Consider the following 21,794-nt stretch of genomic DNA (forward strand, 5'->3'; position numbering starts at 1 on the left):
GTGTTATTCTTTTATCACCCAGAATCCTTATGGCTTGACGTTTCCTTTTCAAGATGTTTATCTGCTGTTGAGATAAAGGAATATTACCTTTCAGAGTGTGTAATGCGATCTCTGCTATGGCCCCCACTAAATCGTTAGAAGTGGCATTTAGGATAGCTTTTCTCCGCTGCAGAGAGGCTTGAACTCAAAGTTTTAAAAGGGCTAGGTTCCACTTTAAGTGAGCAGACATGGTCCCTGGGACACACAAAACAAATATGTGAGGGGGGGGGGAGAATATATATTCACTTCTTTTTATAGAGGGGCTGTGTTTTTTCACAATATACCATGGTCCATTCTGGTGGAAAGATGTTTGTCCTCAGTCTGTAATACTCAGGGGTCGTAGCATTTAAATCCATGATGAGATATCCATATGGCTTTCTGGTGGCATCCTCAAAGGTTTCTAAAAAGAAGCATTATTTACCAGGGTACATCTGTCTGGTAAAACAGTGATTTGCAACTTGTCTCTAGGATTCTTAAAGAGCACCATATATTTGGTATTTAAGGCTATAGTTCTGCTTGTTTTGCCTTGACAGAAGACATTTTGTACAATATATATATAATATTCATATCTCTGTGATGCACATATTGTGTGAAAGCTTTCTCGATTTCATCACTTTTACAAGCAGAAGCCATCAAATCATCTACAATAACCATATTTATTTTATTGATTGGAAACAGATGATCATCATTAAAAGTATCAGGCAAAGAATCCATTAAGGTAATAGAAGGATATTTACACATTTCTTTATACAAAGGTTGCCAGCAACTATAACACCATACAATATTTATTTATTATTTTTATATACCGACATTTGATCTCAATCGAGATATCACACCAGTTTACATTCAGGTACTGTAGGTATTTCTCTATCCCCAGAGGGCTTACAATCTAAGTTTTTGTACCTGAGGCAATGTGTAAAGTGACTTGCCCAAGGTCACAAGGAGCGACAGCAGGACTCGAATGCTGGTCTCCTGGTTCATAGTCCACTGCGCTAACCACTAGGCTATTCCTCCTCCCTAATATTATTAAGCATGTCAGTCAACACATGCCCTGCATGATCTAGTAGGTTTTTAACAAAAAAGCTTTTGCCGCTATTTGACGGTCCAGCTAAAATACACGAAAAGGGGTGCCTCCAGTGCACATCCACAAAATCAATATCCATAGGACAGCATGTTAAATCCCTCTTTTATCACCCTTTTATCGTATACAACCCTTTGTGTTTTCTTAAGTAGGCCGGTCTCTATCGACCATGTCTTTTTGTTTCTTATGATCCCAGATTGTTGTACCTGTATCTTTTTAGGACTCTTGTCCACAGCCTCAGTTTTATAGTCAAAGACGAGATCTTTCAAATTAGTGAAATTGATCTTTTTACAATTTTCTACATTTAGCGTAAACCCTTTCACTTTCATACAGGTCTTTCCGCTGGACAGTTTGTAGCTGTATGTTTTGGGCCTAGCCAATACAAACTCTGTGATATGGTCAGCTGTGGGTATCTCGCTCATCAACTGACCTAAATAATCTCCCAAAGGGGGGTCACTGGCACCCTCATGACTCACAAATATCACAGAGTCTGTATCATGGTACAGACAACGTTCTTGCAAACTGTCAAGCAGGTTGTACATTTCTAAACGAGCATAAGCTGTTGTGAAACAGGCAATGAAGATGTTTTTATTACCTGACAACACGCTGCGGTCTTTTGAATGCTTCCATGTCACACAGGCTGGTACATCATCAATAAAATCGCATGATGAAACCTCATATTCGGGTGAAAACAAATACTTATACAGATCGTCAGGATCTCTCACAATACTTGTAACAGGTAGGTTTGTTCTTTAGCCAAACTTACCCCACAAAGAGTTTAAGAAAAGCTTAGCAATGTGGTGCTTTGCGGGGTTTATATTAACCTGTTCAGGCCTTAAAACTACACCTTCTTTTTTGTAAAATTCAGATATATACATGTTTTGTTTTTCTTCATCGGTACACTACTGAGGGTAACCAGAGGCCTCCTGTTTTTGACGGAGATGCATTTTTATGTATTCAGAAAACAGACTGACAGATTTACGTTCAAAGTGCCATATTTCACATATTTCAGCAACCACATACCCTTTTGCAACAGCCACATTCATCTCCACAGTGCACCAAGTCCCTACGAGGGCTCTCTCCTCGTCCGTGTGGGTGCACATATCCTGCAGACTATTGTCAGCGCATGTGTGGCACAGCAGGAACATGAGCTTACCACCCACACGGACTGGTAATACAGGGAAAAAGATCTTTCGTGTGGATACACTTTGGCTTTAACAATCCCAAAATAGTCTGAGAGGAGACCAAAACTGTCATAAATTATTTGCAGGTGGCCAACCAGATATTCCTTGGTTTTATTGACAAAGGGGTATAGACTGGTAAAATCATAGTAATGTATTTTTTCATCAGGCCTGGCTTTATAGTACAAGCAAACAGCATTGGTTCTACCACCAAAGAGGGCATCTCTGGATATTAATGTCTGCGGTAGGTCAGATTTAACCAGAAAGTCTGCACAACCCCTGATATTTTCTTTCACCATTCTCTTCCATTCATATTCCCACAAGCTTATGACCTTAAACCCTCTTCTTTTCAGGAAATCTGCTTTGATTTGTGTTTTGTAATTGAGAAAACCAAAGGTTGTAGCTGTTAAGGGGTTCTGGTCTTTATCGTTATAACAGCTTGGACAACCTCCCAAAATTAGCTTTACTCCTAAATATTGGTTTTATTTTAGTGTTATTTTATTATGGTGTCTTTAAGTTTTATTTTCTAAAGCTACGTTTAGACTCGTTTTTAATTTTTGTGGCCATGATTTTAATTTTGTCATGTTATTTTAATTTATTTTTTTTTACTCCGGATTCAATATTATGTATGTTCATTGTGACCCGCCCCGTACATTGGAGGGCACGGGATAGAAATACTTTAAATAAATAAATAGAATAAAGATGACAGCAACCAGTGACAGACCAGCAGCAACAGCCAAGACTTAGCCGGTGATGGGCAGCAGCAGCAGGAAGCCAAGCCCTGAGCCAGAAACAGGCAGCAGCAGAAGTAGGAGCAGTGTGCCTCGTGTAGGGGCTACATGTCCTCTTCACTCGTGCAAGGTTCAACAGGAGATAAGGTTTCTTCAGATGAGGACTGGATTTATTGGCTCATATTCACTAGCAATACATGAAAACAAGAAAAACGTAGACGAGAGAAAAAGTGCCCGAAACAGCCTGCCTTGGCAGGAAGGCTCTTATTTTTAAAAGGTACAAACTGCAGAATAACATTCCCTAACACATTAATGCATCCATTAGCAAAACAACCTGACTTCTGATCACATAGTACGGGAGGGGGGGTTCATCATCAAAGCTTAGTTGTCAAATAGCGAGCTCTAGCGACAATTTATAAGCTTAACTTAGCTCTTAACTTTTGTTTTAATTTCCAAGCTGGTATACAATCACTATGGTCCCCAATGCTTAGGCACGACTAGAATCAATCCGGCTATCTGTGCAGGAACTTCCTGTTCTTTAGCTATTGTTAAGCTTTATAAAGCAGGAGTTGCAGGTTACAGCCACATTCTCCCTCTTGCTGTGCAATCTCCAGTTCCTGTGTAGAGGGCAGGGGAGGACCCATTGCTCCTGTGCTTGCTTGCTGGCTGCTTTTGCTATAACGAAGCTCCTTTCTCTGCAGGCCTGGGTAGCAGGTGCATTGTATAGCAAAACTCTGAACAGAAATCCTGTCCTTGGGCCCCCTGTGCATTGTCTGTCCCTTGCAAGGTCTAAGATAAAACACAAGCTGTTACCTCTCCCAACAGCTGGGAGCTGAGAGCCAGTATCAGAAAGCAGCAGGGGGCTTCCAAGGGTCTGGCCCAATGCCGGATCGCAGCAAGGATGGGGGCCAATCCAAGAGCTGAGCCAGTAACAAGCAGCAGAAGCAGGGGCAGTTAATGGAGGAGACAGTGGAAAGCAGCAGCAGCAGGGGGACTTCCAAGGGTACAACCAGTGAGAGTGAACAGCAGAGGGCTGCCAAAGCTGGCAACAGCCAAAGAGGGCAGCCAAGAATTGAACCAGACGCAGCACAGGGAGGAAACAAAGGTTGAGCCAATGACAGGCAGCGGCAGCAGCATCTAAAAAAACAAGTCAGTAACAGGCAGCACTAGCTAAGAACTGAGCCAACTACAGGCAGCAGTAGGGAACTGCCAAAAGCAGAGCCAGTGAGGACAGTGCACAGGGCAGAAGGGAAATCTTGGCTATCTCCTTTGGGGTTGGCAAATGTTGCAACTGAGAGATGTGTCACAGGCAATACTTGAAATTTAGAAAGTGCCTTAGAGAAGCCAAGTCTCTCACATTCTGGGGAGGCAGATCAGTGCGTTCAGAGTTATGCTTCTGCTAAAACAAAAGTACTCCTGTTCCCACAGCACAGAACCATGCTGATCTCGCTGACGCTTGCCTGCTAATTCAGATAGAATGCAGTTTGCCATATTGTCTTGATGAACTGAATATTCTCCATCAAGCCTGGGTACATTTTATACATTTGAAGGCAGTTAGAACATAAGAACATAAGAGGTGCCATGCTGGATCAGACCAAGGTCCACTGAGCCCAGCATCTTCTCTCCAACAGTGGCCAGTCCAGGTCACAAGTACCTGGCAGATTCCAAAAAGCACTTTATAATCCAAGCGCGTGGGATGCTATCAAATGCTTTCTAACAGTCAATCCATGCTATACTAAGGTTTTGGTTTTGCTTATATACCAACCAACCAACCAACCATAGCTGCTTTATTCAGCATTAACTGGTCTTGGGATCCATATGCTGCTCTTGTTGGCTTGCCATGGTGTTGTTGAAGTCTCTCTGATCATATGTCCCACCTGCCTCTATCGCAGGGAACAGCTTGTAAGTAGATATTGGTTGATAGCTTTTGAGGACATTACTCGGGTCTCCCTTTGGGATGAGGAAGGTTCTTCCTGTTATTAACCATTGTGGTGATAGGTGTGTCTGGATCAACTGATTCTTGCAGTTTACTCAATCTGAGTGGAGAGATGCTAGTGGTTTATGCCTGTTTTGGGACTCTTCTTAGCTTAGTTTCCAATCATTTTTTTGTTACTTCCCGTCATTCTATAATTTTGTTGTTTGTCCTTACGATGTGCTCCTGTATTCTGGGGATCCACTGTGATTCCGTTATGCTCTGCAGGATCTTCATATACAACATATTTCTCAAAAGCTTTTCTGTGTTTGGAGATGTTTTTCTCTATTTGTATCCTTCCCTATGTGCACGTGGTGCCGCATTCCCTACTTGCATGTCTACTGTGATGTTAATATAGTTACTGGAGTGGATAAATTTGAGATCTTGCTCTGTTAGTGCAACAACTTTTAAGTATGTTTTGGATCTTTCATAGGATTTTTGGTGTTCTGGCTCCTTCGAGGTACTCATCTACCGGTGATACCTCCACAAAAAGCACTTTAATTTTTCCTTCTTTGTGTTATTTCCAGGATGCAGATATTTCATTCTCCTCTAGTGGTTTTATTGCTATTTTTCTAAATATAATTTTAGCTAGAGATGATTCACCTTGGTTTATATCCCTTGATGTTCCTTTTCTCTAGTTTACATTTTCACTGATTTTACTGATCAAACTTTTCACTCCTGGTCTTCAGTTTCTGTTGGGCTGCTGTTTCTAATCATCGATTCTAGTGCATGTGTCTACCTCTCTGCTCTCCAGGAGTTCACTAGAATTTTCTATCTCCTGAGCCTTGAGTTCTATATTTTTTTGGCTAGTTTTCTCCTCTCGGGCTTCCAACATAGTCAGCTCTAATGTAATAAACTTCTTGGGGTTTTTCCCCTATTTTTAACCCTTCATCATTCCCAATCTAGCACAGACATTGCAGCGACAGTCTTCAGTCAGGGAACCTTATATGTGTAAACCTGAGTCTGGCTACTACATGTCACCATTGTGATGGCGGGGACTCCAGGCAGTACAAGTGTTTTGCACCAGGGGTTGGCACGGATCAGTTTACGAACTGAAAGGCAATAAAGATCATTTCCACTCAGTAACTAGATACCAACTTAGTGGGCCCTCAATTGTGACTGTTTAGGAGACATTTTTTGGTCAGGCAGTCTTGCCTCCTGCGCCTTGAGTTTCCAACTCTAATGAAACCAGCCTCTGTTGGGCATTACTGCCTGCAGCCATCATGCATAACTGAGTTTTTCCCCCTATTTTACTTCCTCTTCCAAACTCAGCCCAGCCATGAAGTAATAATCTTCTATCAGTTGCCATGCATCATGGCTCTGTCGCCCTGCAACAAGTTCCCCCTGCAACTTGTTCTGTTAGGACTGCTTTCTCTCCTTCTAGTTCCTTACCAACCTTTAGTTTCTTCCTTCTTCCATACCTTGAGATCCTGACTCCCCTGTAACATCCCTTCTTTTCCTTCCTCCTTCATCTCAGCCCCGGTGCTAACCTCTAGATAATCACCCTTAGTGCTGCTCCACCGCTGGACCACCACTGTTGCTGCTATCTCTCAGGTTGCCCATAGGAAACCTCCCCTTGCACTTGCCATTTGAAGTGCTAACCTCCTGTATGGTATCTGCAATTTCACTACATGAGCAAGAAACCAGGAAATCTCCCATATGAAATCTTCCCCCACCTATATTCTAGTATATCTTCTGCACACAGTAGTTTAGGTGTGGTCACACCGTAGAATGATGCAGATATATGATATTCTCAGTTTTATTCTCAGTTCCTAACATTCTGTTTGCTTTTTTGATCACTGCTGCACACTGAACTTGAATGTGTTTATCTTCCTCCTTATTCAGCTGGCTTTTCTCAGCTTTTCTTTCTGCACTCTATTAAATCCATCTTTCCCTTCCACCCTAGGCATTTCCTCTCTCTTTCCAGCTCTGCTTCCCACATCTTGTCCTCGCTTTTGAGCTATTTCACTTTGTACAGCTTCATTCAATGGTTGGTGCCATTTCTAGCAGTTTTCTCTTTAATTTTAATCTCAGATTAGTATTTGTAATTTTGTCTTGGTTTATCCAGGGTGTTATGCTTTTCTCTAATTTCTTTAGGTTTTTTTTGGCATAGCTTCTGTGTGCAAGTTATGGTTTCATAGACTGGAAGTAGCAGGGTGCAATTTATTTTATTTTAAGGAGTCCATGCGACTGCATCCAACCTTCTTAAAATGTTCTACTACAGTGGGTCTATGAACAAGCTCACCGTGACCTCTCTCTATTTAGGGTGTTACTTTCACTTGAAGGTTTTATCATCACTACTACCAACATGAGTCATAGTGCAGAGGATAAAGTTGGCCACCTTTTTATCCTGGGTGATATGCAGCCAGTATGGTTTTGGGGTTTACTTTTGTCTCATACTTTGCTAGAGAGTGATCACCTGGATAAGATTTGGTAAAGGTATTATACGAGCTCACTACATAAAGATACTTAGAAAGATGTAGGGAGTGAAATATTGAGAGTTATTTCTCTAGCCACTCCCATGTGGTTTTTCTGGTGTTTTGTTAAATCTGTGTTCCGAATGAAGCTTTTCCCACATTCAGAACATGGAAAAGGTCTCTCTCCTGTGTGAATTTTCTGGTGATAAGTTAAATCTCGCTTTTGAATGAAACTTTTCCCACATTCAGTGCATAAAAATGGTCTCTCTCCTGTGTGAATTTTCTGGTGTGTTGTCAGGTGTATCTTCCAAAAAAAGCTTTTCCCACATTCAGTACACAAAAAAGGTCTCTCCCCAGTGTGGCATTTCTGGTGTGTTGTCAGGTGTGACTTCTGAATAAAGCTTTTCCCACATTCCAGACAAGAAAATGGTCTATCTCCTGTGTGAATTTTCTGGTGTATTGTTAGGTGTGTCTTTCGAATGAAGCTTTTTCCACATTCAACACATGGAAAATGCCTCTCTCCTGTGTGTATCTTCTTGTGATATGTTAGATCTCCCTTCTTAACAAAGCTTTTCCCACATTCATTACATAGATATGGTCTCTCTCCTGTGTGGATTTTCTGGTGGTGTGTTAAAACTCCTTTATGAATAAAACTTTTCCCACATTCAGTACATGAAAATGGTCTCTCTCCTGTGTGCGTTTTCAGATGTTCTGTCAGGTGTATCATCCAAATAAAGTTTTTTCCACATTCTCTACAAGGAAAAGGTTTGTCTCCTGTATGGATTTTCTGATGTGTTGTTAATTGTATTTTCTGAATGAATCTTTTACCACATTCAGTACACAAAAATGGTCTCTCCCCTGTGTGGATTTTCTGGTGCATTGCTAGGTGTGTCTTCCGAATGAACCTTTTCCCACATTCAATACACGGAAAGTTCCTCTCTTTTGTGTGAATTTTCTGGTATTTTGTTAGTTCTCCATTCTTCATAAACATTTTATCACACTTAGTATATGGAAATGGTCTCTGTGCTGAGTGAAGTTTCTGGTGGTTTGTTAGGTCTCCCTTCCGAATAAAGCTTTTGCCACATTCACAACATGAATATAGTCTTTCTCCTGTGTGAATTTCATTTTGCTGCAGTAATTCTCCCTTCTGATTTAAGATTTTGCCATAGTCTGTACTTGGAGATGTTTTCTCTTCAGGGTGAGATTTCTGATGTGATTTCAGAGTTAAATGATCCTTGAAGCATCTTCCACATACATCACATATGCATCTTTGTTCTATTTCTTGGTTTCCTTGCTCTTCGATTGTAACTGTGAAATTACTGGCACTTTTCTCACACACAGTAGAATTTCTGTTCAGTTCTTCTTTTGAATTTCTCTCTTTCTTGACTGAGTTGCAGTGATTCCTGCACTCTTTGCAGGAGTCAGAACATGAGCAGAAAATCCATCTGTCTCTTTCTGATAATATCTTGTTTATTCCCAGATCATTCATGATGTTCCCATCGTTTGTCTCTTTGGTTTTGTTCTTGGGTTCATCATTTCCTATGTAAGGAAAGAAAAGATGGACATTATTACATATGCTGGAGACTCACAACGAGAGACTCTGAAAGAGTTTAAGGTCCTGGTGTAGCTGGAAGTCAAGACTCAGTAGGAATAAAGGATTTTCTGTTACTGATGGAGTGAATTCTCTACTGGAAGACTCCAGGCTCCAGCACAGACCCTCTGACAATGGGATAGATCTGGGATAGTAATCAGGAGAGTCTACTAAAGCCTTACCACTGCTCCTTTTATTTAGCTAGATTTCTGCATTTATACGACTTTTTCAAGTGCATTCTTTAAAAAGTGCTTAGCCTTGCTAATTCAGATTACTCTGGGGTTTGTTAATATTTCTTGATTTCGGTTTGGTTCAGGGTTGGTTGCCTGGGTGTCTTGTGATTTTAACATACTAACAGGCCAATGTAATTAGGTATGTGCAAGTTTTATCTTGCACCTTTTTACATTGGGCTTTGAAAGAGGAAACATTTAAGAACATAAGAAATTGCCGTGCTGGGTCAGACCAAGGGTCCATCAAGCCCAGCATCCTGTTTCCAACAGAGACCAATCCAGGCCACAAGAACCTGGCAAGTACCCAAACACTAAGAAGATCATCCTCCCTGCTCCTCACCTATCCACTCCATGTCCTTTCTTTCTTTTATAGATTGTTGGTGGGGCAAAGGTTTGATTTCTTGCAGGTTTTTTTTTTTCACTTAGTCCTTATCCACTAAAAATCTGTTGAGACTTTTAGTCTTAAAGTTTGGTTACCCTAACAATCTTATGTGTTTGTCTGTCTGTCTTGACTAGATTCCACAGAGCAGTAATTGTCTTCTATTTGTCTGTATAGCACTGTGTACACTTTGTAACTCTATATAAATGTTTAATAGCAGTAGTAGTAGTGGTGGTGGTACTAGTTATTTTATATAGCACCACCAGATGAATGCAACAATGTACACATTCACAGTACAGTCCCTGCTCGATGTAGCTTACAATTTAGTCAAGACATACAACACAGACGAAACAAAATGTTTCGGATTAAAAACAAGAATAACATAACTGGGATGAACCAGAACCAGCTGGAATAATAAATATGAAGTTCTACACTGAACAGACCGAACAGTGTAAATCATGGATTGGTCAGTCTAGGTATGCTTTGAGTCAGACTATCCTACAATCTCAAACAGGCTTTAAGCTTTAGGTTACTAAGTTTGAAGTATGATTTTCCGCGTGATTGGTTTCTATAATAGAAATCCTATGAGTGATTAATGAAATTTCCAGAGGAGCTTGTGCAGGGGTCTCTGCAGTTCCCAGTGCTCCTTCCGCTCCTCATCTCAGCAGTTTTACCCCGGTCCCTCTTATTCCTGCACTCACCTGAGCAGCTGCTTCTCCCAGTTTCTCTTTCCTCCAATCCCGGCTCATCCCTGATGTATGGCTCTTCCCCTCGTTCAATGTGGGATATAACGTCAGGGGTGATGGTCGGAGAGCCTGATCCTGGGGGAAGAGCACTGCATTAGGTTTCTCAGTCAAAGAGCACTCAAAAGGTGAATTTTCAAAAGTTTGTGTGTAACAATTAGCAGTTACGCGTGTGAAATAGCAAATATGCGAGTTTTAGTTATTTCAGAAACCTCAACGTACAGGCGTAAATTAGGGTCTGCAAGTAAATTTGCACATGTAAAAAATGACTGGCAGGGCTGTTCTAGGGCGCGGCAACATTTTCATGAGTAACTTGCTATTTTATACACAATTTATGCATGTACACTTGTCAGCTTACTCACATATATTTACTCCTCACTATCTGGCGTAAGTGATCGTAAACCTCTTAAAAGTGAAATACTGACTGGATGAGGGATCGGAGTGAAATGAGGGGACTTCAGACTGAAAAGCCAGGATGGTCTCAATGCCCCGCAGATGAACTGGGCAAGCTGGTAGACTAATTGGTAAAACTGGTAACTTCATTGCCACGCGCAAGTTAGAAAATCTCCCGACTTATGCATGTGAAAGCTGACCTAGGGGTATAAATGGTGGGGAAAGCGTGAGATATGGTGTGATGGACCTGGAAGGGTGGGGCAGAGGAAAGGGACGGGTCTGTGAAGGGGATGAGAGAGTGGAAATAGGACTGTGGAGGAGGCGGCTCACTATACGGTAGAAGGTAAAAGAAAGTGACTGGAGGCAGGAGAGAGAATAAGCGACAGAAGGAGTTGGGCTAAAGAGGGGGTGAAAACTGGGAGGGTTTGGGAAAAAAAGAGGGCTGAGGCAGGTTGTGAGAGAGCAGGCAGATGGGCTGGATAGGGGATGAGAGTGAGAGATGAGAAACTGGTAGGTAGGTAAGAGGTGAAAAGAGGGCAACTGGGGACTGGAGAATGACAGAAGGGAGTGAAATGTAAATATGAGTGGATAGAAAGATGAAGAAAAGAGATAGAAGGGTAAGATCAATGTCAAAGATAGATGTAAGAGAGGAACTGACGATGACAGGAGGGCAATGAAGAAATGCAAATGGATAGGAGACCCTAGAAAAGAGGTTAGAAGTCAAAGGAAAGAGGAAAAGAGACTGGGACCAACATGATTAGAAAATTAAATATCCAGACAACAAAAGCAGAAGAAAGCATTTTATTTTCAGTTTAGTAACTGGAATGCGTCAATTTCTGGGATGTGCATCTCTGATAGCTTTGTGTTTTGCTCAGTACTGAAGGAAATGCATTTCCTTTTCTATTTCTGTATTACGCAGAGTCTGATTTCTTGGGATTTCCATTTCAATTTTTGTCTGTACATTTCTAATTTGTGGCCACTTATTCTGTATTTGGTGGGGTCTGTCTGTGACCCAGGTGAGGTATTCTGTAAGTGCGCAGTTTCTGTGTAGAAATCTATAGCAGACTGGCTTCTTTTGTTTTTGCAGATTGAATATTTGCAGGGCTGCCTTTTCACGGGTAGGATTGTTATTGTGTGAGGCTTCCAGTTAGTGTGTTAGGGTATGGCAGGATTGCTCTATAGGCTTTGCGTGCTTTCTTTTTTTTTTGGCAAGGTTTTGTATTACTTCACAGCGTACTTGGTAACAGAGGGAGTTTGTGTTGCTGTTACTGAGATGGTAGCAAAATTTGAATATTTTTTTTGTATGGCGAGTAGTAAGTAGTCCTAATGCTGCTCTGCAGAAATGGTTAGGGCAGTTGCTATTGACACAGGGTACGTTTACACAGCTTGAGGTCCTTGATTGATATTGCGGTTTTGTCTCATCCTATACAGACCCCATACTTTACTCCTATGTAGAGGAATTGATCAAATGATGCTATGGAACAATTTTAATGGTAGTTTTGCTGGGTAATTGAAACTGGCTGAGGGTTTCTTTGTTGCACAGACGGCCCTTCTGTCTAGAGATACTACTTACATGCATGCCCAGCACCTTGTGATGCCTCTTGCTTTATGTGTGGTTGAAGTGCCATCCTGCAATCAGACTGCCAGTGGAGAATTAAGGGCTCCCAGGGGTGTTAGGTCCTCTGTTGGGGCCATCCTCCCACTGGAGCGGGGGTCGAGCAGGGAGTCAGTAACCCTTGTTTGTCTGGTATCTCTTATCTGAGGAGAGTTGTGACAGCCAGTGGCACTGGTTCCCTAATGTCCTAGCCTCTCCTCCCTCCCTACAAGGCTTCTCTTTTGCCAGAAGACATCTAAAAGAAAGTGTTTGGTTTTTTTTGGGGGGTTGGTGTATGGGAGGTGTAGTCCATTTAAGAATTCTTGGGGGGGAAAAAAAAAAAAAAAAGCATATGCCCCAAGAGAGATTATTCAGTGGCAACAGTCTTAGCACTGGGCAGGAGAGGAAGCTTGGCAGTGGCTTTTCCTATGGTGCAGAGTCCAGAGGATGCTGTGTTTTGGCAGTGGAAACTTTACAGGCAAGTTTCTTCATTTGGCCATGTGGTAGCAGGAAAATCGCTACTCCTGCAGAGTGCAGGAAGGATTGTGCGGCCTATGGAGATTGGCACTCTAAACTCTGCAGCCCGGCCTACGCTGAGACTGCATGGGGGGTTCAGGGCTCTCCTTGGCAACTTGATTTGAAACGGGCAACTGCAAAATGGAGCGGCTACAGGCCTGGAAGGCTGATGAGGCTGAAGTATTGGAAAGAGCAGGCCTTGTAGCTATTTTGTCCCCCTTCCCCCATGCTGCAAGGAGATCCCGGGGAGGAGATGGTAGATGTCCCAGTCCTGACCCGAATTGCAGGAGGTGGCAGGGACAGCGGTCTAAAGCGGGAAGGGGGGGGGGGCTTCCAGTGGACACGTGTTTGAGGATGAGGACCAAAATGATCCCTTTTCCCCTAAATTTGTACTTCTTATGCATAAACTTCATAAAGCCTAGTTAATGAAGAAAAGGGGCTGTTTCTGGGGGAATCTGGAAAGGAAGGAAGTTCTTCAGGGAGTCCTGCTTCCCCACCCTGTCCGAAGAGGAGACGGCTGGATGCCTGACTGGATCTGGATTCGTGCTCCTGTAGATCTTCCGAAGGACTGGGAGGAGGATCTACATGAAACCTCAAGTTTGGTCTTGAAAGCCTTACGTAAGCCGATACAGGAGGCTTCTTGGAAAGATCCTGCTCTTAAGATGATGTTTTTGAGGCTCTTTGGCAAAGTGCATTTCAGAGCTGCAGGCGTTATCACGTAGAGACCCCTTTCTTCAGTTTTCAGACGGTGTGGTCTCTTTTTTTTGTACGGTACTATCCTTTTTCCCCAAAGGTGGTTTTGGCCTTTCATGTTGAGTCAATCAATTGACTTCCGGCTTTTTGGAAGCCTCAGTCAGGCTCCTCGGGGCACGTGCAGCAACTTCATCTCCTGGACATGCGTACTGCTCTCCTGAGATATCTGAAGGTTATGAACGCCTTTCAAAGATCAGATCATTTTTTGTGTTTAGTGACCAAACAAAGGACAGAGGGCATCTATTGCCAGATGGATCAAGGGAATAATTGCACTGGCCTACAGGTGCTGATGGGACTAAGGGCCCATTCTACTAGGGCTCATGCTGTTTCTTGGGCCAAGTGCCAATTGGTTTTGCCACAGGAGCTTTGTGAGGCAGCAAGTTGGACCTTGCTGCATACCTTTGCCAAGCAATACAGGCTACATGTTCAATTTCCAGGCAGAGAGGCATTTGTTGTGAGCATTTTAAGAGCAGGTCTGTCAGGCTCCTACTCTGTTTGAGGGGGCTTGGGTATATCCCAACCATCTGGACTGGTCTGCTGGACAATAAGGAAGAAAAAAATGGGTTCTTACTTGCTAATTTAATTTCCTTGAGTCCTAACAGGCCAGTCCAGAAACCCACCCTTTTCAATTTGAGGATCACTCTTCTGTGTATTGCAAGATGAATGTTGACGTTCACTGATATTTGGATACCCCTGCTCAAAAAAAATAAATTATGGCCAGAGGAAGTTGGTTTGGCTTTGTTAACAGTTTTACTGGCAGACTGCAGATGGCACAGTGCCTTAAGTTTAGTGTACAGTAAAGCTTTTGTTTTCTGTCTCCATCTGCTGGTAGAGGAGAAAAACCCATCCATCTTGACTGGTCTGGAAGGACTCAAGGAAAGAAAATTAGCAGGTAAGAACCAATTTTTTCTTTCATAACAGCTCAGAGCAGCTAACAAAATGTAAAATTATCACTTACCCAGGGAGATTAGAATCTTATAATTCTCTCTCATCACATCCTTGTAAAGCTCCTTCTGCCATTCTTGTAAATCCTGCCACTCCTCCTGGGAGAAATAGATGGCGATGTCCTCGAAGGTTACTGGGACCTGAAACACAAACCAGGAACACTCAGCACCTCCATCAGGAGACCTCCCAGTACTGGGGCTCAGCAGGACAGGGGGAGAGTTTTCATGTGTATACATGGAAAACAGAAAGATAAGAGTTACTATTTGCTCTTACATTCTCTAAAGCAGCACCAGAAAACATTTTTAGATACCTTTTTTTCCTTAAGCGCATCAGCTTTTCCCTTTTTTTTTTTGCAGAGGTTTTAATCCTCATACTTTGCCCATCATCATTTTGGGTACTTGCCAGGGTCTTATGGCCTGGATTGGCTTGATGGACCCTTGGTCTGACCCAGTATGGCATATTCTTATGTAATCGTGTCCCCAGTGGAGACAGGTAAGCTGAGTGTTAACTCCCCATATTTTACAAGTTCTCAATCTCAACCAAAGGTCAAGAAGGAATACCCTGAGCTCATACATTTGGATCTTACCCTAAAGCCCAAGAAAAAAAAAATCCTTCCTGCCCGCTCATTCTTTTAAAAGAAACAGGGATCCCATTTAATCAGAAAAAACCCAAAGGAATTTACCTAAGCAGATCAATAATCAAAGCCTTTAAATAAGGGCACCAAAATGAATCACTGAAAAATATTTTGACCTTTATCCATAAAAGGGTTGAAGAAAACTGCAAACATAGAATACCGACGACGCAAGTTGCCAGATTTTTCCAGGAGCCCCCACCTCTTACCTCCCAGTTTCCCTCTACATCTTCCAGCAGGCCAGCTGATACTAGAGGCCTTAACCCAAAATGGAAAAATGAATAATATGGGGACAGTAATATAAAGGAAGGACAAGTCATGAAAAGAAGATGAAGAGGAGAGGCAACAGTGGGAACGGTCAGACCTGCTTTCTGTTACTGTCTCTCCACTCTGTTGGGTTTAGGTAGAAGCTAGAAGAGAAAGAGGGCTGGGAGAGATGGACATGTGATGGTTATAAAAAAGGTTCATCCGTTTTTCGTAGAGGAATGTATTGCACAGGAGGTTTTCTGTATGGCAGAACGTAACTAAAATATGTAAAATCTGATTGGCATTGTAAGGTTTGTAAGCGGTATTTGTCAATAAAGTGATCAAAAAAAAAACTTGGAGACAATGGAGGTAAAAGTCGAGGAGCCTGAGAACTTAAGCGGAGCAGGAGGAGGGCTGAGACTAGAAATGAGAGTCGGAAACCTCATTCAGTTTTCCGATTTAAAAAATAATTATGGAGCAAATGTCAAAGGTTACTGGAGGCAACTTTCAGTAGCCCATCTACGGGCAAAGCCTGCAGACCTGGTACTCAATTTTCAAATTATTAGGGAGAATTTAAATACATTTCTGCTTTATATTCTGGCCTTTTGTGACTGGTCAATCACTTCAAAGCAGATTACATTCAATACATATTTTCCCTGTCCTCAGAAGGCTTAAAATCTTAAAGGTCAAATTTTCAAAATGTAAAATCTAACTCTGGAGAAAAAACATGTGGGGAGAGAACATGAATGACTGGTAGTCCTGCCCAATGGCTCAGTCCTGCTGAAAAAAAAACCCATGCAGGAGGAGAGGAAGAGGTTGGGATAGCAATTAGACAAAAAAAAAAAACAAACTTATAAAATGCCTAAAACCTGACTAGAAGAAGTGACAAAAAACTGCAGGTAATCGCTGAGGCAGCTGCAGAGACCAGCAGAATACATCCAACAAGGCTGGCAGAAGTTATCCGGCTAAATTCTAGCCGCATAATACGTTAGCTCGTTAGAATTTAGTTGTATAAGTTAGGGGCATTCTGGGGACATAACTGGGAGGAGCTGAGTTAGACAGATAAGTTATCGGGCTAATTCCGATGTTCAGGACCCTCCTAAAGTTAGCCAGCTAAGTTTACCTGGCTAACTAGCCAAGCCAAACAGCAGCTGAACGTGGACCCCCAAAATGACCAGGGATAGTACTGAATATCACCAGAGTCATGAAATTGTCTTTGAGTGTTTTTGCTCATTGGCCCCAAAGTGCAGAAGTAATAAGAAACACTGACCCTACCGCAGGTTTTAACGCCAGTTTTCGAGAGCACTAACCTAAACCCAGTATGTAATAAGAGGTTTTAACACCAGAAAAACCTGTGCACTTCACTCCTTTAGTGTCTACTGAATGGTCCCTCCACCGTCAGCTGTCAGTGAAAGGACCAATCCCCTTTCAGAAGGTTGTCCTTTCAGAATTCTGAAAGAGGGGTGGTCCTTTTACTGACGTAACAGGGGAGGGACCAATCGGTTGTCAGTTCTGCCAGAGGAAGTAAGCTCTTCTCTGTCTGGGGTTCCAGGAGGGATTAAGAGGAGGTATCAGAAGTGGAAGTTTTCAAGGGCCCAATTTTTATGTTTTTAAGGTGAGAGCAAAGGGGTTGGGAGAAGAAGGACCTACATGACCTGGACCTAATCAAATGAACCCTACCCTGCTTGGCCTACTGGGCTGAATTCTTTTTAAGGTGGGGTGGGGGTGGGGAGGGAGTTGGGCATGGGAAGGAGGGAGGACTTGCTGGCCTGGCCCACTCTGCTTTGGCCCAGTTAAGAGAGAGCTCCACTTGAGAGGTCAGGGAACTGGTTTTCTTTCTCCTTTTTAGTGTGGATTAGCATGCAAATGGACCATGAGTCAAAAAAGCCTGTTTTGTTTTTTTTTTTACTTCAACATGCTTTTTATTATTTTACTCTTGGTGCATTTGCATGTCATTAGCTTCCTGCACCTTGCGGGGACTGCATTTTGTAATGCGTGTATAAAATAAAATCCACACTAAAATCTAACTGCAATTTTAGTGCCAGTTTTATCACATCAGCCCCTTTGTTACCCCTTTATGTGCTACTCTGGCAACAATTAGAAACTGTCCTGCCAAAAAGGAGACAGCAGGGTAGGTAGAACTATAAGGATCTCTTATGGGGAAATACATCCACATGAATTTAAGGATCTGTCACAAAGACAACAATACAAGAATTACAAACCTGAGACAGTGTATAAAACATAATATATCAAATTTAAAAGCTCAAATTAAGCACACTTGATAGGCCTTTGAGTTCCAAGTATACCTCAGTATGCTGCCTATAGATATTACATCTGATTAAATCCAGGAGGAGGCTCTCTTTGACACAATGCAAGTATGGTGACGATACTGAGATCACATTCAGCATGTTCTGGCTTATTTGTGAAGTTAAATCTTGTCACAGTATGTGCAAAACCTTAATATTTTACTTTTTGAGGTGGGATTTTTTTTTTGTTGTTGTTATATCATATCCCATGTTGCACTATAGCTTGGATGTCTTTAGAAAGCAGTCTAGAAATTCATCAAATAAAGAAAATGTGCTTCCTTTTGTAGCATCAGGGAGCACCATCAACAAAAGATAATAAAATACATTTGCTGTCATAGAATAATAAAAGTCTTATTTATGTTCTTTGTGCTAAGGGTCTTCGGTACTAAGAATTTTTCCCACATCCGAAAACATACATGTTAGAGTCCCAGATCTGACAGCTCCCCCTCCTAGACACATATGCACAGAGGAATGTGGGAATTAGGCAGACATCGTAAATCTATAATGGGTCTGATCTCTCTCCTTACACTCAGGAGGGTCCAAATTGCCTTTTCTGACTGCAGCGTCCCAGTTCAGAAGGCTACAGCAGTTTTTGTAGAGTGAGGAAAGGAAGTTGGGAGCAATCTCCTACCTGAGCAGAAGCTCCTGCAGGCATTTTCCTCTCTGCTTTTGCTGCTTTCAGGATTAGAAATGATTTGGGGGCTGGGGAAGAGCTGAGCGTTTGCCTCTTACAGTGCTGGGGGAGAGAGAGAGAGAGCTCCAGCTGGAAGGCTGCAGGAGAGAAAGTCTCTTATTTTTTCCCTTCCTTGCCTTGCTCTTTCCTTAGAAGCTGAGCAGCTCCTCCTCCTGCCCGGCGCATACTGATGATGGGATGAGGTGAAAGGTTAGAGGGAGCTTTAAACTCAGACTAGCCCTCGCAGTGAGGAATCTGCAGGGATTTTATTGAACCTGTTGCTGGGGATTTTTAGGACAAAACGTTAAAAAAAATAATAATTATTCAAATCTAGCTCTTGACTTCCGTTTATTTATTTATTTTTAGGGAAAAATAATATTATACAACTTTAATTTAGAATAATATGACACTTCCAAAAAAAAAAAAAAAATTGAAGCCCTGGCAGTCAACATTATTTCTTTACAGAAATGACTTAGAAAGTAACATCAGAATCACAGCTGCTGAACTTTTAAGTTGTGAAGACTTGGGAAGGAGCTGTGAGAATCCCCTGTCTGAGAGCCAAGAAGAGCCCAGGAAGAAGCCACGAGGATCACTGTGGCCGATGCAGTGTTGCCAGTGCCACCTTTTCTTGAGACCATACCTAGACATCACCCAAATTTGAGGACCGATGGGGGTGTCACCTTTTGAGCATGAAGATGGGAATGGATATGGGAGGAGGGCAGGGGTTGTTGAAGTGCCTGCTGTCAATTTGTCCTACCTCTTACCGTGTTCGGCGACTCTACTCCCTCTATGAGAAAGTGACCAAGAGATGAACTGGTAGTGGAGCAACGAGCAGAAGCATCAGACAGGGTAAGGGGCTACACAGCTCCAGTCTTACCCTTTTTCTCCAGATCTTAAGTGCCTTGGCTTTCTTTCTGCTTACCAGTGCAATGAAGCTGCCAGTCCTCCTCTCTCAGAACTATTATCCATTTAAGCTTTTTACTTCTTCCTCACGTGTTCTGGAACTGTCTGATGCCCTCACCCACCCTACTCTTTTTACTTTTATCACTTAGCTGTGACTCTGGCAAGAGTCTGAGTAACTCCTTGGGATTTGAGCTTGGGTATACTGAATAGTAGCAGCAGGGACACAGGGAGAAGCTATAGGGATTCCTGTTTGAAAATCAAAGGAATTAGTGTAAAGAGCTGTTGACGATAACAGAACATAGACAGCACATTCCTCCCATTATCCGAACTTTAATCTCTATATTGTATTGTATTTTCATAAAAGTAGTACAACATCTGTATTTTTAGTTTACATATTCAATACACAGAAATATTTTCTCTCAGCCAGTCTATTTTGAGTTTGCAATTGTACATAGAGTAACAAGCATAGCCTGTCCCCCTTGAGCCAGGGACTAGAGATCGTTCTGGCCCCTACCAGAATTCCTGTATTTATAGAGTCTAGGAATGTGCTGTCATTTGAGAATGACTTGAAAACGCCATGAAACATATGTTATATCATATCATGTCATTTTCGAATGAATAAAACAAAATTTTAATTTCTGGTTTCTGCATTTTAGAGCATGCTAAAACCAGCATGCACCATTTAACTATCGTTAAAGGGTTTTAGCACATGCTAAAATGATTTGGCATGCACTAAAACGTAGAATTGACATGAAAGGAAAAAATGAAATGAATATTTTTTTGGCTGCATACTCCTAATAACTTCTCTCCTTCAATATGTCCCACAGGGTTTTTGTAATGCCTATATCATGTTGGAATGAGTCTCATGCCTGATCAGGCCAACCTGTGCCATCTTATTCCTTCACATTTAATACTGAGGCTCCTCCTAGTACTTAATACAGCAATCTTTTGATATACAGAAGAGATACATTGCCATTTGTTTTCTGTAAATCAAAACCCATTTTCCTGTAGGCTCATTATAAAATTGGAATGCCTCCCCATGTTCTTTGAAGGAGATGCTCCTGTACAAATAAAAAGTGCCTCCTATAGGATATAAATTTAGAACACTATTTTCAGTTATTTTATGTGGGCCACATGCAAGCAACGCAAATTTTAAGAAGCTGGGAAGTACATGCGTACATACTTGTGCGTGTGTTAAGAATAAGGAGGCAGAAAAGAAGCAGGGCTAAGATATAAACATGTAACCCCCCTGAATTTTGCAAGCCTGACCATGGCAATGTGTGCCAAGTTAACTTTACTACTGGTCCTGATGAGGTGCAAGATGAGAGAGAAAGTGAGTGAGCGAGCACCTCTTTTAAAGGGCCAGTCTGACACTCTATATATCTCCCATGTAAAGGGGGCACTTTCAACTCAGGGTGGGTTTTGGGGGGGCGGTGTTACATTTGTCTGCCTAGGGACCCTTGTAACACCGCCTCCCTCAAAACCCACCCTGAGTTGAAAGTGCTCCCCCTTACAGTGGGATATATATAGAGTGTCAGATTGGCCCTTTAAAAGAGGCGTTCTCTCTCTCTCAATCAGTCACTTGTGAGTACGTGCGTAAGACTCCAACACATGTGTGCGGTAGGGATATTTTAAATGGCACACGTGTGCTTGCATGCACAATATAAAATTGAGCATATTTTTGCTCACGTGCCCAATACTCGTATTTATGGGTGTACGAGTGCACTTTTTAAAATTTACTTTAAGCCTCCAAAAAAATCCCCATTTCTCTTCATCCAGCCAGACCAGTCCAGCCCTATGGGTTTTGCCCAACAATTAGAAGATGAAGACAAAGACTAAGAACATAAGAAGTTGCTATACTGGGTCAGACCAAAGGTCCATCAAGCCCAGCATCTTGTTTCCAACAGTGGCCAAACCAAGTTACAATCACCAGGCAAGTACCCAAACATTAAATAGATCTCATGCTACTAATTCTAATAATAGCAGTGACTATTCCCAAAGTCACCTTTTTAAAACCCAGCTACACTCCTCTTTGGATTGCGTTAGGCTGTGCGATAGCTGCCGTGACTGTGCGGTATGTCTCAAGTGAATTGACAGGTCCAGAACCGGCGGGGGGGGGGGGGGGGGGAGAGAGAGAGAGACAGACTGGCCATAATATCATGGCCCATAGGTAGGTATTTGTATCCCTATGGTAGGCCCACCTAGTAACTTGAGGTGGGGTTTAGGTAAGAGTGTAGGGGGTTAGGGGCCACTTTGACATTCTACATGAGACGTACGAACAGAACAGTGGTCTCTTGTGAAGATCTGATGGCCTTCGGAGTGAGGGAACTCACTCCAAGATGAGATTTGGGCAAGGTTCTCTCAACCTAGCTTGATGGACTCTCTACCTGGGTAACATCAAGCTAGGTGGATAGAACATTGCCCAAATCTCATCTTGGAGTGAGTTTCCTCACTCCAAAGGCCATCAAAT

At 42.3% G+C, this 21,794-nt stretch overlaps 1 protein-coding gene across 1 annotated transcript; it reads right to left on the minus strand.

Annotated features, from left to right (window-relative positions):
- Positions 1-947: 947 nt before the first annotated feature.
- On the minus strand, positions 948-18,579 carry LOC115083895 (gastrula zinc finger protein XlCGF57.1-like). Its single transcript, XM_029587951.1, has 4 exons — positions 18,380-18,579; positions 14,579-14,705; positions 10,323-10,442; positions 948-8,960 (listed from the first exon to the last, which is right to left on the minus strand). Exons 1-4 carry the CDS (start codon positions 18,401-18,403, stop codon positions 7,474-7,476), a joined length of 1,758 nt encoding a protein of 585 aa, XP_029443811.1. The 5' UTR covers positions 18,404-18,579; the 3' UTR covers positions 948-7,473.
- Positions 18,580-21,794: the final 3,215 nt, after the last annotated feature.

Source organism: Rhinatrema bivittatum, chromosome 2, assembly GCF_901001135.1.
Source record: "Rhinatrema bivittatum chromosome 2, aRhiBiv1.1, whole genome shotgun sequence".
In the NCBI taxonomy this organism is placed as follows: Eukaryota; Metazoa; Chordata; class Amphibia; order Gymnophiona; family Rhinatrematidae; genus Rhinatrema; species Rhinatrema bivittatum.